The 14,765-nt window shown below is 35.9% G+C and overlaps 1 protein-coding gene across 2 annotated transcripts in view; it reads left to right on the top strand.

Moving 5' to 3' along the window:
- The window catches only part of TNPO1 (transportin 1), a 93,013-nt gene that overhangs the window by 55,441 nt on the left and 22,807 nt on the right, over positions 1 to 14,765 (top strand). For both annotated transcript variants that reach the window (XM_045999203.1, XM_045999204.1), the window contains exons 7-13: positions 655 to 736; positions 4,552 to 4,674; positions 6,811 to 6,929; positions 9,860 to 9,920; positions 10,431 to 10,599; positions 12,493 to 12,645; positions 13,822 to 14,047. In XM_045999203.1, the coding sequence (XP_045855159.1) occupies positions 655 to 736; positions 4,552 to 4,674; positions 6,811 to 6,929; positions 9,860 to 9,920; positions 10,431 to 10,599; positions 12,493 to 12,645; positions 13,822 to 14,047 (933 nt within the window). The remainder of the gene's footprint in view (positions 1 to 654; positions 737 to 4,551; positions 4,675 to 6,810; positions 6,930 to 9,859; positions 9,921 to 10,430; positions 10,600 to 12,492; positions 12,646 to 13,821; positions 14,048 to 14,765) is intronic.

Here is a 14,765-nt window from a genome sequence, read left to right as displayed (position 1 = left end):
AATGTGTTTTTGGAGCAACCTGAACAAGAGTGTAATGTGATGATGTTATTCATGCATGTGTAAAAGGTTGTAGTGTAGTCCGTAAAGGAGCTCAGGAAACCAGTTAGAGCCTGTTGGAGTAATCCGGATAGTTTGGACTAAGGAAGAAGTGATTGGCTTAGGGGTGTGTTTTTAAAGGTAGTGCGATTAGGAATTGCTGTAGAGTTGAATTGGCTACATCTGAACACAAAAACTATAGACTTAATCATTTTTAGTTTTAAAAGGAGTAAATAGCCATTATTTTAAAATATGTAGGTATATAAAACAATTTTCCAGTATGCCTCCATCCACCGTCCCACGCTTCAGAGGTATCTATTAAAAATGTGGACATGCCCTTTCTGGCACTTAACATTTTGAGAGAAGTATTAATGTAATGCTCTGGAACCTGTGTTTTTCACTTAATATATCATTCATTTTCTGTGTTAAATATTCAAAGAAATTTAACTCATTCTTTTCAGGGTATGTATGTGTATATACATATATATGTATGTACAAACAAGTTTATGGCTATACGTACATCATAATTTATGGAGGAATAGTTAAGTTCTTGTCAGTCCTCTGTAAATAGGAAAAAGCTATAGTGAGCATGTGTTAAAGTTTAAATTTTGTTTCTAGGTCTCATGCTGTTGCATGTGTCAATCAGTTTATCATCAGTAGGACTCAAGCTCTGATGTTGCACATTGATTCTTTTATTGAGGTAAGATTTGTCTCCCCTTCCCCCCTTTTGCTTTTGGGGAAGTTAGAAAATGTTAAATTTTTTCTGATAGTATTAAAATTGGATACAGTGTAGACTTTGTGATTTTCGTTAACTGAAAATAAAAGAATTGTCTGTTAAACTGATTTTTTTGCTTACGGTACAAACATAGATTATGGTTTGTGGGTGCTTAATATCTTAACTAGAAATTTTTTATTTGAATGTACTATTCAAATTCCAGATGTAAATTGAGTGTCCCAGTTCATTTGCAGTATTTGAAACATGAAACATTGGTGAGTCTAAGTAATCTTAAACTTGTTCTTTATTAAGAATCTGAAGGCACAGACTAGTAAGAGGTTGGTGCTTCATTTTCCATTGGTTTCCATTGTAGAATTGGAGGTGTCGGGGAAAATTTGACTCTTAAATCTCTGTAAGCATTTAAAGGCCCTTTTACCTTTTTGATAAAAGCAGAAGGTCAAGCATCATTTTCTGGCCATGAACTCAAAGCAATAGAATTGTTTTTCAGAATTACTACCACTTGATAACAGCAATTGTGAACAAGTTAAAGTTCTTTAAGCACTTCACTTTGATTTTCATTAAATGAAAGTTGTCTTTTCCTCTTCAGTTTTTTGTTTTGTTTTGTTTTGTTTTTTTAAGATGTATTTATTTATTTTTAGAGAGCGACCCTGGGTTGGGGAGAGGGAGAGAGAGAATCTCTAGCAGACCAACCACTGAGTGCAGAGCGTGTGGGGCTTGATCTCATACCCATGAGATGATGACCTGAGGCAAAATCAGGTGTGGGACACTTAACTGACTGAGCCACCCACGCATGCATGTGCCACCCACTCCCCTCCCATCCTGGTTATGCTTAAAAATTTTAGAGGCCATCCTGCTAGTATTTTTGTTGGACAATTAAAAGAAGGAAGGGGGGAATGGTGTCATCATTTTTCCTCATCACTTAAACTGACAAGCTTCTTTCTGAGCATTTCTGACCAGTAGACTATGAATAGTAGGATCCTCTAGCCATTTAAAAGTTGAAACTAAAATACGAGTCTTCAGTGGATATTTACTGAGTCATACTGTAAATGAGGCACTGTGCTTGGTACTAGGGTTACATAAATAAATCTTCTGCCTTCAGTCTACCTTGAGGTAGAGGGCAATGGATAATACTAAAAATCTGGAGTAAGACTGCCTGGGTTCAAGCAAAGCTCAGGTCCATAGCTGCTAACCTTGGGCACATTATTTAACTGATGTTTTCAGTTTCAGCATCTGTAAAATGAGGGCAATAATAGATGTACCTTGTTGGATTGTTATAAAGACATTTGCTGTAACTAAATTGGAACAGTGCCTGCTACAGAATAAGCTGGTCTACATGTTAGCTATGGCTGTTATTCTTAGAAGTAGTAGTTGTAATAATATTTCCTCTTAGTGTTTCACAGCTTAAAAAAGGAATAGGAATAAATAGCCCAACATCTTACACAGAAATGTAATTCAGAATAAAAGAAATAAAATTCTCTCTGAAAACAAAAATTCCACAGGAGTGGAGTAAGCATGTTTCCCAACATTTTAAAGTATTTCCCATTGGTGTTAAATACCATGTGAACACTTCTTGCTCCTTGATAATCCTGTGAGATTCAGCCAGTTCTCCATCCAAGAGGAGTAAACCTCCATAGGAGGTGCCTGACACATAGTAGTCCCTCGAAAACTGTTGGCTAAATTAATAAGTGGATCATTTGTTTCTTTAATTATTATTGTTTTCATTGGGGGGTGGATGTTTGCTAAGTGTGACAATAATGAATGAAAATGTATTGGTTACTAATACGTGCCTAAGACGTATCTTACTAGATATTTGCACTTACTAGATATTTGCACTTAAGACATCATCAGATTTAATGAAGACTATCAAACATATGTAAAATATGTCCGATTAAAAAAGGAACTACGGAGTTTTGAAAGCGTCAGATGCAGAGGCAGGACTTGTAGAGGTCGAAGTTTTTAAAATTTCACAACAGTACTTCACATACTGTCACATTTGGAATTTGAATTTCTCCATTGTCTTACCACTTGTAATAAGCTTTCAGGTTCCTCAATTTGGAGATGTTCCTGTGCTTTTTTTTTTTTTTCCCAATTATTTCAAGATACTTTATTTTTAAAACAGATCACAACACTAAGCTTTTGGCCCGTTCTGCCAAAGTACAAGCTACAAATGCTTGCTCAGCAGCGGAGGGGCGCCCCTTAGTAGCATGTTTGAAAATTGAATAAAAATCCATATAAAACAAATATTCAAATAGTTTCCATAGGAACACAGATAAGTGACCCCATCTCCTCATCTTCCACACTATTGCATCCATGCCGACCCCACTTACAGACATCTCAAAACTAGCAGGAATTAAGTTAAACGGCCCCCCCCCCCACCCCGATCCCCCGATCCCAGCTCAACTGGAAGCTAACAGCTACAGGAGCGGCACCTACACGTTAACGCTGGCAGAGGCACAGGTGGCCGGGGGGCGCTTCAGCCCGCTCTCCTGGGCACAGGACACGGGCAGGGGGCTGGCGTCCAGCTCCTCCAGCTCGGCCGGGAAGTCACGGCTCTGGATCTGCTGCATCAGTTGCCACGTCGGCCCCGACATCACGTAGTAGATGGTCGGCCTCTGGAACCCATTGAAAGTGGAAGCAGCAGCGACCGTGTAGGCACCCATGTTTTCAAACACCATCCAATCGCCCACATGCATCTCGGGCAGGTCGCAGCGCTCCACAATGCGATCCAGGCCGTCGCACGTTGGTCCCCATATGCTGGTCGAATAGTTTTTTTTTTTTGAGAGAAGATTGTGGGACACTTTGGATTTTATGTATTTTTCAATGATTGTTTTACTACTTTTAAATAAGTGTAAGTGTGTGTGTGTGTGTGTGTGTGCGCACGCACGCACACACACAGAGAAAGAAAAACTCAAGAATGAGATGGGAGAAGGCTTACTGTATCTTTTTCTCACATGTCCACTTTGCAACCTCTACCAAAGACAACCTCTTCTTCTAGTGGAGGCTTGTTGATATAGTGAACGAGTGTGGACTTAAAATTCCATGAAAACCATATTCAGATTCTCCCCTGCCTAGCAAGTTAGGTAACTTCTAAATTTCCTTATCTGTAAAATCTAATAATAATGTCTTGTAGATTAAATGAAACAGTCTGTCATTTATTCAGGCACTTTTTCCCCCTTAACCTTGGTGACAAACTTGTTAAGAACAGCATAAGATCAGTGGCTACTTTTACTGCTTATTCAGTAGTTGACTTGGTGAACAACAGCAGTTTGGGGTTAAGTTGTTGGAAACTCAGCATCCATTTCCCCATTATTGATGTTTTTAAAAGAACATATATACCTGTTACTACCTTAAGAATCTGGATTGGTAGAAATAATCTCTTGACACACAGTACTTTTGAAGGAAAATAAATTGTATAATTTTTTAAAATAGTATTTTAAAGATTATCTTCTTCTAGGTGAGCTAGATGAGTGTCCCATGTTCTAATGACACGATTTTATTCTCAAAAACTAAAAATAACCTTAAAACACAATTAGTCATAGTCTTTCCAAACGAATGGCTTTAGATTATTTAGATTATACTTTTTAGCAGTTACAATCTTATGTTTAATTAATTGTTTTATAACCTAGTATTGCAGTCCAGTTAATACAGTGTTTATTTGTACCATATCTTCTTAGGGTTTCTCCAGATGTTACTAACTTATAGATGACTTGTTATTATGTATAAACCTTTCTAATACCGGGGAATGCTTAACTAGAAAAAAAATGTTTCTCATTCACTAGAACCTCTTTGCTTTGGCTGCTGATGAAGAACCAGAGGTACGGAAAAATGTATGCCGGGCACTTGTGATGTTGCTTGAAGTTCGAATGGATCGCCTTCTTCCTCACATGCATAACATAGTTGAGGTAATACAGGTGACTTAAAGGCGCTCTCCTCCTTTTTCTCCCAAGAAAGATCTTGAGAACAAAATGTATAATGTTAAATTTGTTTAACACATTTGTTGTCAGTGAACTATGAAAAACAGTTCATGATTGTCTTAAAATTGTAAGTTCTCTTTATGGTGACTTTTCTTTTGTGAGATTGAAGATGTTTATAGGGGGGAAAGTTATTTAAAGGAATAGACAGCTTTTAACAAGAATAACTAAGAAATATGTAAATTATTTGTGTTCGCTAGATACGTGTTAGGCTAAATGAATACTAGAACTGTGGTAGGTTAAGTGGCACATTCTTGTGTCATTGGAGTTGGAATTAGAAGTGTTTGCTTTCCACCCATTACCGGTAAAGCTGATCTGATCCACTTACAATTTATGGTAAAAGTGAAATTTCTGAGTAGAAAATACATAATTGTTACAGTTAGTTCCAGCAGACCATTTAGATTTTAAAAGACTCCTTCAATCCCTATGCAATTAAAATAATTTTACTAGGAAATTCTGAGTATGTTGATGATAGGTTAGTAGGAGGTAATATGTAGTAACAAGATAAAATTATTATTAGAATAAAATAACTTGCTTGGACAGTACTCAGTCCTGCTACTGGCAAACTGTACCACCTACTTTCATATTACTGGATACATTTGTATGTGAGTAGTATATATATAGCTTTCCAGTTGTATTAAATAATACATTATTTAGATCCTCCTTTTCACCTCCAGAGAATTATATGGTCCGGAGAGGGAAGATCTTTTTTTTTTTTTAAAGATTTTATTCATTTATTTGACAGAGAGAGATCACAAGTAGGCAGAGAGGCAGGCACAGAGAGTGAGAGGGAAGCAGGCTCCCTGCCAAGCAGAGAACCCGATGCGGGACTCGATCCCAGGACCCTGAGATCATGACCCGAGCCGAAGGCAGCAGCCTAAACCACTGAGCCACCCAGGCGCCCGGAAGATCTTTTTTTAAAGGATGGGGATCTGTGACCTGTTAGAAAAAAGCTAGCATCTAGAGTGTGCAGCAGCTCCTTTTCTAAAGCAAAGGAAGTTAGTTGTAGAGGTGAAGATGTGTAGCAGCATTAGAATAAGTGACATTTTCTCTGATGAACCTGTTCTCTCTGAAGTGTCTAGAAGAATTGGGTCAAGTTGGTTGAAGGTTTAGGGAAAGTTGGAGCTAACAGGAAAATTAAAAGATTTTATCATTTGCTGGGGCCATGTCACCTGTGGGGAGCCTAACTTAAAATGGTATATTTATTTAGCAGTACTCAGCATGGTAATAGGACATGGTGTGGAATGTAATAGGGGTTGGCCTGTCACAATTCTTGTGTTGCCACGTTTTGTCATGTGAGATGTTTCAGTCTAGAAGAGAATATGTACAAAGACTTCATCTAACACTTGATCCCATTTCCAGACCCAGGTACTTTGGGAAATCATATGCGTACCTTTGATTATATTTATTTTGTTTTTGCATGTAAAGGTTTTTTAAAGAGGGGTAGACACTGCCTTTGGATAAATTTCAGGTTGATGTTCCCTAAGAATGAATTTGGTTAAGAATGTTATTTGAAGTTAAGAATAAGAAATAAGGTAAGAATGAATTTGGCTTAGCATGTTAGAGACTACAGATTATAGTTGCTCTATGAAATATCCCTACTTCCTTCCAAATATAAAAATTTAAGTTTTGTAATTGTATAATATATGTATGTCACATATGTTCCATATGTGAAAATACATGTAAGAGGTTAATTATGTTATGAAAAATTTTTCATTTTTTTAATGAAAGGTATAATGGACTTTATTTTGATATTTCCAAGAAGACTGATTATTAATACATGTTTAAAATCTCCGTGGTTTCATAAAAGAAAATACACCTCTACAGAAGCAGATATGCCATACATAGTTTGAACACTTTTCATTAAGCAGCATTCCAAAGTTGTTCTTTAGTTTGGCTGGATTTTAGAGTTGACTCAGGAACTTTTAAAAAAAATCAAAGCTGAGGTTAAGAATCACTGTAAAGTTCAAGGCGATAGCAGAGGACCTTTAACTTGCTAAGCAAGCATTAGGTTTACTTTAATTTTATGATTTAAACCAGTTAATATTAACGCTTCTTTGTTTTCAGTACATGCTGCAGAGGACACAAGATCAAGACGAAAATGTAGCTTTAGAAGCCTGTGAATTCTGGCTCACTTTGGCTGAGCAACCCATATGCAAAGATGTACTTGTAAGACATCTTCCTAAGTAAGTGTTCCTTCTTTTGAATGCTACCTTTTTCTTAAATTTATAGTGATCCCTCATTTTTACATTTTTATGTTGCATTCTGCCATCAGGGAAGGAAGTTCTAAAGAAGCCAGACTTAATTTTACTTGGCATAAGCATGGGTTATAACCAAAGAGATTTTTCAAGAAGCAGTTGTTTTTTGGGATTTTTTTTTTTAAATTGCAGATGGTTTATTCTAAATCATAATCTTAATTGCCCAAGTAAGTTACTTTGTTCTAATAATAATTTCATCTTTTTACTACATATTACTTCCTTTAAATAAGGTTAACCTATCATCAGTGTACTCAGAATTTCCTGGTAAGATAATTTTAATTGCATAGGGATTGAAGGAGTCTTTTAAAATCTAAATGGTTAGCATAATTTTTTCTTAAGGGACCTCATCCCATCAAATGGATACATTCTCTCTTCGAATTTCTCTTTCTCCATAACTTTATCATTTTTTCCATCTTAAAAAGGAAGGACAGGGCTCACTGTCTTTACTTCTTTACTTTACCTCATATTAACTGCAGAATTTTATAGTCTTCCATCTGTCCTCACTATTTCCCTCCAAATTACTGACAGAGATGATAAATGATTTCATTGTTGGTGAATGAAATAAATCTGACTGTGCTGCAAAATGCCTGTAGCTTATGAATAGGGTTTTATTTATTTTATTTATATAAATTGGATATAGTTCTGTTTCATTAGCTATAATGTTAAATTACTATTAATCTGTATTTTAGAATTTAGAAGGACTTTTCAGCTTGAAAATTTGGCCGTCCCACATTTTTTATATCTATCTAGGGGATTTTAAGTCCCACTGCTTTCCCCTGTTTACTATTCCTTTAGTTAATAAGGGTTTACAAATTTACTGATGGTAAAGTTGTACTAAGAATTGGTTTTGCACATATTTAATTGACATTAAAGTGTTTAAGTCTTTGAAGTAAGGCCTCTGCAAAGCCCTAACACATGAACGTGGAGAGTGAGAGTTTCTTATATCTGGTGTGGGGAAAGAATTATTTTGGAGGCAGGCCAAACTGGTCTTGAATTCTGACTCTCCCATTACTTAAATCTAATGACCTTGTGGAAGTAATGTAACCTCTCCGAGCCTTAGCTGAATCATATATAAAATGAAGATCATAATATTTTCTCACTAGATTATAAGGAAAGTGCTTATTAATAAGCCCACATGGTAGTCATGGGTATGAATTTCCTTTGGCTGTTCACATTTCCCAAACCACCCGGAACAGCTAAAGGTAGAATTCAGAAGCAGAGAACAATGGACCTTTTTTTTTTTTTTTTTTTTTTTTTTTTAGATTTTTTTTTTTTTTAATTTATTTTGAGAGAGAGAGAATGTGCCAGCTGTGGGGGTGGAGGGTGGTAGTGGTGCAGAGGCATGGAAGAGAAAGAATCCCAAGCAGACTCCCTGTTGAGCGCTGAGCATGGAGATCTGGGTGGGGCTTGATCTGCTGAACCTTCATGACCTGTGCATAAATCAAGAGTCGAATGTTCAACTGACTGAGCCACCCAGATGCCCCTAGAACTGTGGACTTTTTAAATGCTTCCTAAGTTTTCTCAAAACCTTTTATCCACAGTAGACTCTTAAACGTGTTAAGGGCCCAGTGAGAAAGGAAATCATCAAAACTTAAACCACTCAAAGCTTAAACTTCTCATAGCTACAAAGGGAATTGAAGTCACTAATATTTTGACCTTTCCTTGTGTGTTTTGGTAAATTTTTTTTTACTAACTACTCCAGGATACCTGGGATTCCATGTTTACAGACATCTTGGTTCTGGCTTAATGATTATGTTAATATTCAGATTAGACATGATATCCTGATTTAAGCATTTTCTTGATGGAAATTTAAATTTTTAATTTCTTAAGAAATTAAAATTTCTGGGGCGCCTGGGTGGCTCAGTGGGTTAAAGCCTCTGCCCTCAGCTCAGGTCATGATCCCAGGGTCCTCGGATCGAGCCCCACATTGGGCTCTCTGCTCAGTGGGGAGCCTGCTTCCCTTCCTGTCTCTCTGCCTGCCTCTCTGGCTACTTGTGATCTCTTTCTGTCAGATAAATAAAATCTTAAAAAAGAACAATTAAAATACCCTAATTTCTTCTTTGAAGGCTATAATATAATAACCGTATTGGTAGAGCTCTTTTTCCATTTTTGCATTATTTCTTTTGAATAAATTACTTTAGACTTACTGTACATTTTAAACACTGTCATTTCTTTTATTAAAAGGAGTACAAATACTGAATGTAGGCTAATTGTAAAAGTGTCACACTCTTTGGAAATAAAGTAAATGATTAATTTTATCCCTTTTTGGCCTATCCAGTTTTCCAAAAATACCAGTTTCTTTTGCATATCCTTTTTAGATAGTAGTCTGCTTATACAAGTAATTACATGGGTAATCTCATTATTTTTCACTCCAGTAGAACCATGCTAAATGTGTTTTACACATTTCTGTTTCATTTATAACTTTACTGTAGTTTATTTTTAACCAAGCCCTAAATGACTTACATTTAGATTATTTGTAGTTTTGTTACTTCATCAAGAACCATTAAGTCTTTAAGAACTGGGAATGTTTGTTAGGATGTTCAGGATAAATTCTTAGGGGAGAAATTACTAAATTTTTTGTTACTAGTTTTATTTCTAACCACTCTTGATAAGCTACCTTATTCTTAGTAAGATTTCATTCAGTAGATCCCATATGTGAGTATGTAAGGGGGGCCTGGGATATGTCTTAGGAATACTCAATATTTGAGAAGGGCAGACATCACAGAATATGCTTCAAGACCAAATTAGCAGTGGTAGTTGTCTCTTTGGTATTTCTAATATGTGTAAGGTCATTAAGACTTCATACTAATTCTTAGAAGATTTTTAGATCTTTGTTTCATGAATTTATTCCTTTACAGATTGATTCCTGTATTAGTGAATGGGATGAAGTACTCAGATATAGATATTATCCTACTTAAGGTAAGGAAACTGTTTTCTGATGAATAGGTAAGGGTTTGTTTTTTTTTTTTTAATTGATTTTAGAGAATCTTTGAATTTGACTAATAGAATGTTTATTTAAAATCGACCCTGTGTAAGTATGTTTCTTCTTATATGCTACAGAGTTTAAAGGTAGAAGCCAACAATGAATTTGGGTGCTAATGTACTCCAACTTCATTGGAACCCGATGGTGACACTGGTAGAGTTAGCATAAATTACCTGTTGATTCAAATTACTTGTAGTTTATTTAAAAAATTTTAAATACAGTCTGAATTTTATACAGTTAGTCTGGATTATACCAGCTGATGGGAAACAATGTAATGCAGTTACAGGGCCTGAACCTAATACGCAGTGTGATAGTTTTTTCTCCCCTCGACAAAGATTTCTTTTCTGCTCAGGGGAATGGTTCTTAGGTACACTTTCAGAATCACGTACATGGCATCATCTCTCAATAATGATATTTGAATATCATCAAAAAAATTTTTTTTAAAGGGTGATGTTGAAGAAGATGAAACAATTCCTGATAGTGAACAGGATATAAGACCACGTTTTCATCGATCAAGGACAGTGGCTCAGCAGCATGATGAAGATGGAATTGAAGAGGAAGATGATGATGATGATGAAATTGATGATGATGATACAATTTCTGACTGGAATCTAAGTAAGTCAAAAAGAGAAAATGCAGTTGCCTGCTTTGATAGCATCTGTATTGATAACTAAGTCATATATTATACAATGCCCTCATGAAAGACTACAATTCAGTGGTTTTTCATATATTCACAGAGTTATGCAGCCATCACCACAGTAAATTCTGGAACATTCTCATCACCCCAAGAAGAAACCCTGTTATATTTTGTTTTGTTTTGTTTTAATATCCCATTTAATGTTTAGAACAGCCTTAGGTTGGTGAGGAAACTGCAAAAAGAGAAACTTACCAAGGCTGGTTATTTAACATGTCTAGTACTAATGACACACTTAATTTTGGAACCCAAGTTTCCCATAGCAAGAGAGCCCAACGTCTTCACCTCTGTCAGATTGTAGTAGCCCTGTTATCTGCACGGGGGTATGTTCTAAGATACCCCCTCAACCCGACCAAGTGGCGCCTGAAATCACAAATAGTACCAAACCCTGTATATAGTGTTTTTTCTAACACATACATACCTACAATAGAGTTTAATTTATAAATTAGGTACCATAAGAGATTAGCAATATTAATGATAAAGTAGAGCAATTATAACAATATACCATAGTAAACATTATATGGTGTTCTTTCAGGATTTCTTACTGTGCTGCATTCACCCTTGTGATGATACGTGATGATAAAATGTTCACATGATGAGATTGGGGGGGCGTTAACTGAAATAGGCATTATGGTATAGCGGTTAGGCTGCTGCTAACCTTCTGATGATACATCAGAAGGAGGAGCATCTGCTTCCAGACTGCACCTAAGTGAAGGTAACCAAAACCATGGAAAGCAAAGTAGCACAGTTGGGGGACTAGTATACCACCTCCTTGTATATCCCTACTTTTAGGCTGGAGGCAGGATACAGGTAACTTTACAAAAGCACTAATGTAAATTGAATTGGGGGAAGGAACTACTCCCTCTTAACATCCCACCCATTTTCATACCCTTCCAGAAGTTTTTCTGTGCACATGCAGAAAAAATATATTTAAAAAAAATTTTTTTGGAGACGAGGCTGACTTCCCAGCAGTGAAATGAGATTACATGTACTCTGTTTGTTCTTTTCCATTTATAACTAACTCATTTTGTATCAGTACATTAAGATTTCTTTGTCTTTCATGGTAGTATAGTACTCATTTGTATGGTTCCACCACACAATATAACCAAGACCTTTACTGATGAGTAAGGTGTTATTTCTAGCCAATTTAACAGCCTTTTTTCAAAAAGGATTTTAATATTGTTTAATGATTTGTGATCCACTATTTAGTATGCCTAATCCTATTTGGAAAAATTTTTATGCTCAATTATATTTTTGTTTTCTTAACTATTACATTAAATGAAATCTTAATTGATCCATAGTTCCATGGCTAATAGTTCTTTAATCTAGAAGGAATGTTTTCTGGCCTGTTTTATGCTTCAGGTGCTAGTGACTTGGTAAGATTTCTTTGCTAGTGACTTGGTAAGATTATAATGAGTCATTATAATGACTCATAATGCTGAGTCATTATGTATTTGATTCGAAATGATCTAAGAATACTAAGTAGAAATAATAAATGTACACATTTTACTGCAGGTTTGCAGAAGTGGGTATCATATCTTAGAAGCACTAAATTGAGTGGAACAGTATGTATTTTGATTTTTCTCTATAGACAAAAGAATCCTAATGTGGCAGTCATATGCAAAATGGAATACTTTCATGATTAGGTTTCTAATTCTTGGCCAAAAAATATTTCTTGTTGACAGATTGCTTCCTATTTAATTGAATTCTTTGAAACTGTAGGTGAATAGAGTGTTGTACATAGAACAAATATGATAATGGGGTTAATGATAATAGAGTTTAATGTAATGTTTTTGAATTAAATATTTCTTTAGGAAAATGTTCTGCTGCTGCCCTAGATGTTCTTGCAAATGTGTATCGTGATGAGCTTTTGCCACACATTTTGCCCCTTTTGAAAGAATTGCTTTTTCATCATGAATGGGTTGTTAAAGAATCTGGCATCCTGGTTTTAGGAGCAATTGCTGAAGGTAAGTCAGAACTGAACTGTGAAGTCTTTAATAGGCTCTGATGCAGATGGACCACTTTAAGGAATGTTATTCTAATAAGCAAGGATGATTCAGTCTGGAATTCACATACTTTTTTGCTCTCTTATGTTGCTGATGGGGAATAGATGACACTGTGCTTTACATTAACCTTAAAAAAGATGTTAAAATCCAAAAGTCCTCTTACCAAAATCAAAGAGGGAGGCAAACCATAAGTCCTATGACTTTTAATCATAGGAAACAAACTGAGGGTTGCTGGAGGGGAGACTGGGGGTGGGAGGCGGGGATGGAGTAGCTGGATGATGGACATCTAAGGAAGGCACATGGTGTAATGAGCACCAGGTATTATATAAGAATGATGAGTCACTGACCTCTCCCTCTGAAACTAATAATACATTATATGTTTGTTAATTGAGTTTAAGTTAAAAAAACAAAACAAAACAAAAGGAATGAACTGGAAAAAAAAAATACCTAAATAGCAGCATTAGTAAATGATACTAATGGATAACTAACAAAAATGGGTAGACAAATAGCCCTTAAACACATGAAAAGATGTTCAGCCTCACTCAGAGTAAAAGAATGCAATTTAAAAAAACAAAACAAAACACCTGTCAGGATAAGTTTTTACCTTGAACCAGTTAATTATTATTTAGCCATAGGCTTACTTCTAAACCCATCATGATATTTTACAAGTGCTTCTGTTACAATAAAGGGAACAGAATGAGAAGGCTGATGTTAGAAGCAGTGGGGACACTGCTAGAAAAACAATTTTCTCCATTGGTAAGTGTTAAAAACATGGTAGGAGAGTTGCATCAACCCCCATAAAGGGTTACTTTGTCTTGGAGATAGGCGTGTATATACAAGAAATTGAATTATTTTGTAGGCACTTCTGAAAGCCGTAATTTGTGTAGCAGAAGTAAAACGAGCTTTCCTAACTACTAGAAGATACTTAGGACCAATTAACTTTCCTTTCTTCTTTTTTTTTTTTAATTTTGGAACAGATTATTAGAGAATATTGGGATAGAGGTGATCTCAGTATATTCTGGTTTTTTGATCTGAATATTTTTCATGGCTGCATTTATCAGTTTAGTATTCAACTGAAATAATTTTGTTTTAACTGAATTTTAGCACTTTCTGAGAGATTTGTTACTTTTTTTTCAGGTTGTATGCAAGGCATGATTCCGTACCTGCCTGAGCTCATTCCCCACCTTATTCAGTGCCTCTCTGATAAAAAGGCTCTTGTGCGTTCCATAACGTGCTGGACTCTTAGCCGCTATGCACACTGGGTAGTCAGCCAACCCCCTGATACGTACCTGAAGCCATTAATGACAGAATTGCTAAAGCGAATCCTTGACAGCAACAAGAGAGTACAAGAAGCTGCCTGCAGGTGGGACAAATCCATAACATTGTTGATTGTGGGAAAGGGGAGTGGGTATTTCAGTGAGAAACTAATTTTCAGCTTTGTGGTGGAATGTTGGTTTTAAGCTGTTAATGGAGCTTTTATTACCTGTAGATTCTGTAAATCAAAATGTGAGTCAACTAGGTGTCAGCTGTTCCTTCAACTCATTTCCTTTCTTTATGCCTATGATAACAGTAGAATTTTCTTTCATCGTAATTCTTGCAGACATCTAGAGTGGTGATAGTGAGGGTCTTGCTCTTGAAGGAATAACAAAGTTTGACCAGACTCACATCATTAGTTTAAAGATCAGCTAGAAAGTCCCACAATGCCTTAGCTTTCACTTAGTGAATCCTCTCCAGTAGCTGTGTGTCGTTTGGGTTTGGGACCGTCTGTTTTTCTATCAGATTAGCAATTAGTTTCATTACTATAAATATTCTAGTTTTCTGGAACAAACCTTTTGTGTTCTGAAAAGGCCTGACATATTTACAGCTCTTAACTTTTTAATTAGAATTGCTTTACTGTTGACTTTGTTAATAAGAAGAAAAAAGGGAAATGAATTTAAGTGGAGTTGTACTCTTTACCATATGAGAAGCAAAAACACCTGAAAGCATTCTAATTCTTAATAAGATGAAAGAACATTGAACCAAAAGGGCTTTGGTATTAATGGCACTACTTTTTTTAATGAGGGGAGGATACATATTATATT

The sequence above is a fragment of the Meles meles genome, chromosome 3 (assembly GCF_922984935.1).
Source record: "Meles meles chromosome 3, mMelMel3.1 paternal haplotype, whole genome shotgun sequence".
Lineage (NCBI taxonomy): Eukaryota > Metazoa > Chordata > Mammalia > Carnivora > Mustelidae > Meles > Meles meles.
The sequence above is the reverse complement of the archived record's forward strand: the minus strand, read 5'-3'. Positions and strand labels throughout refer to the sequence as shown.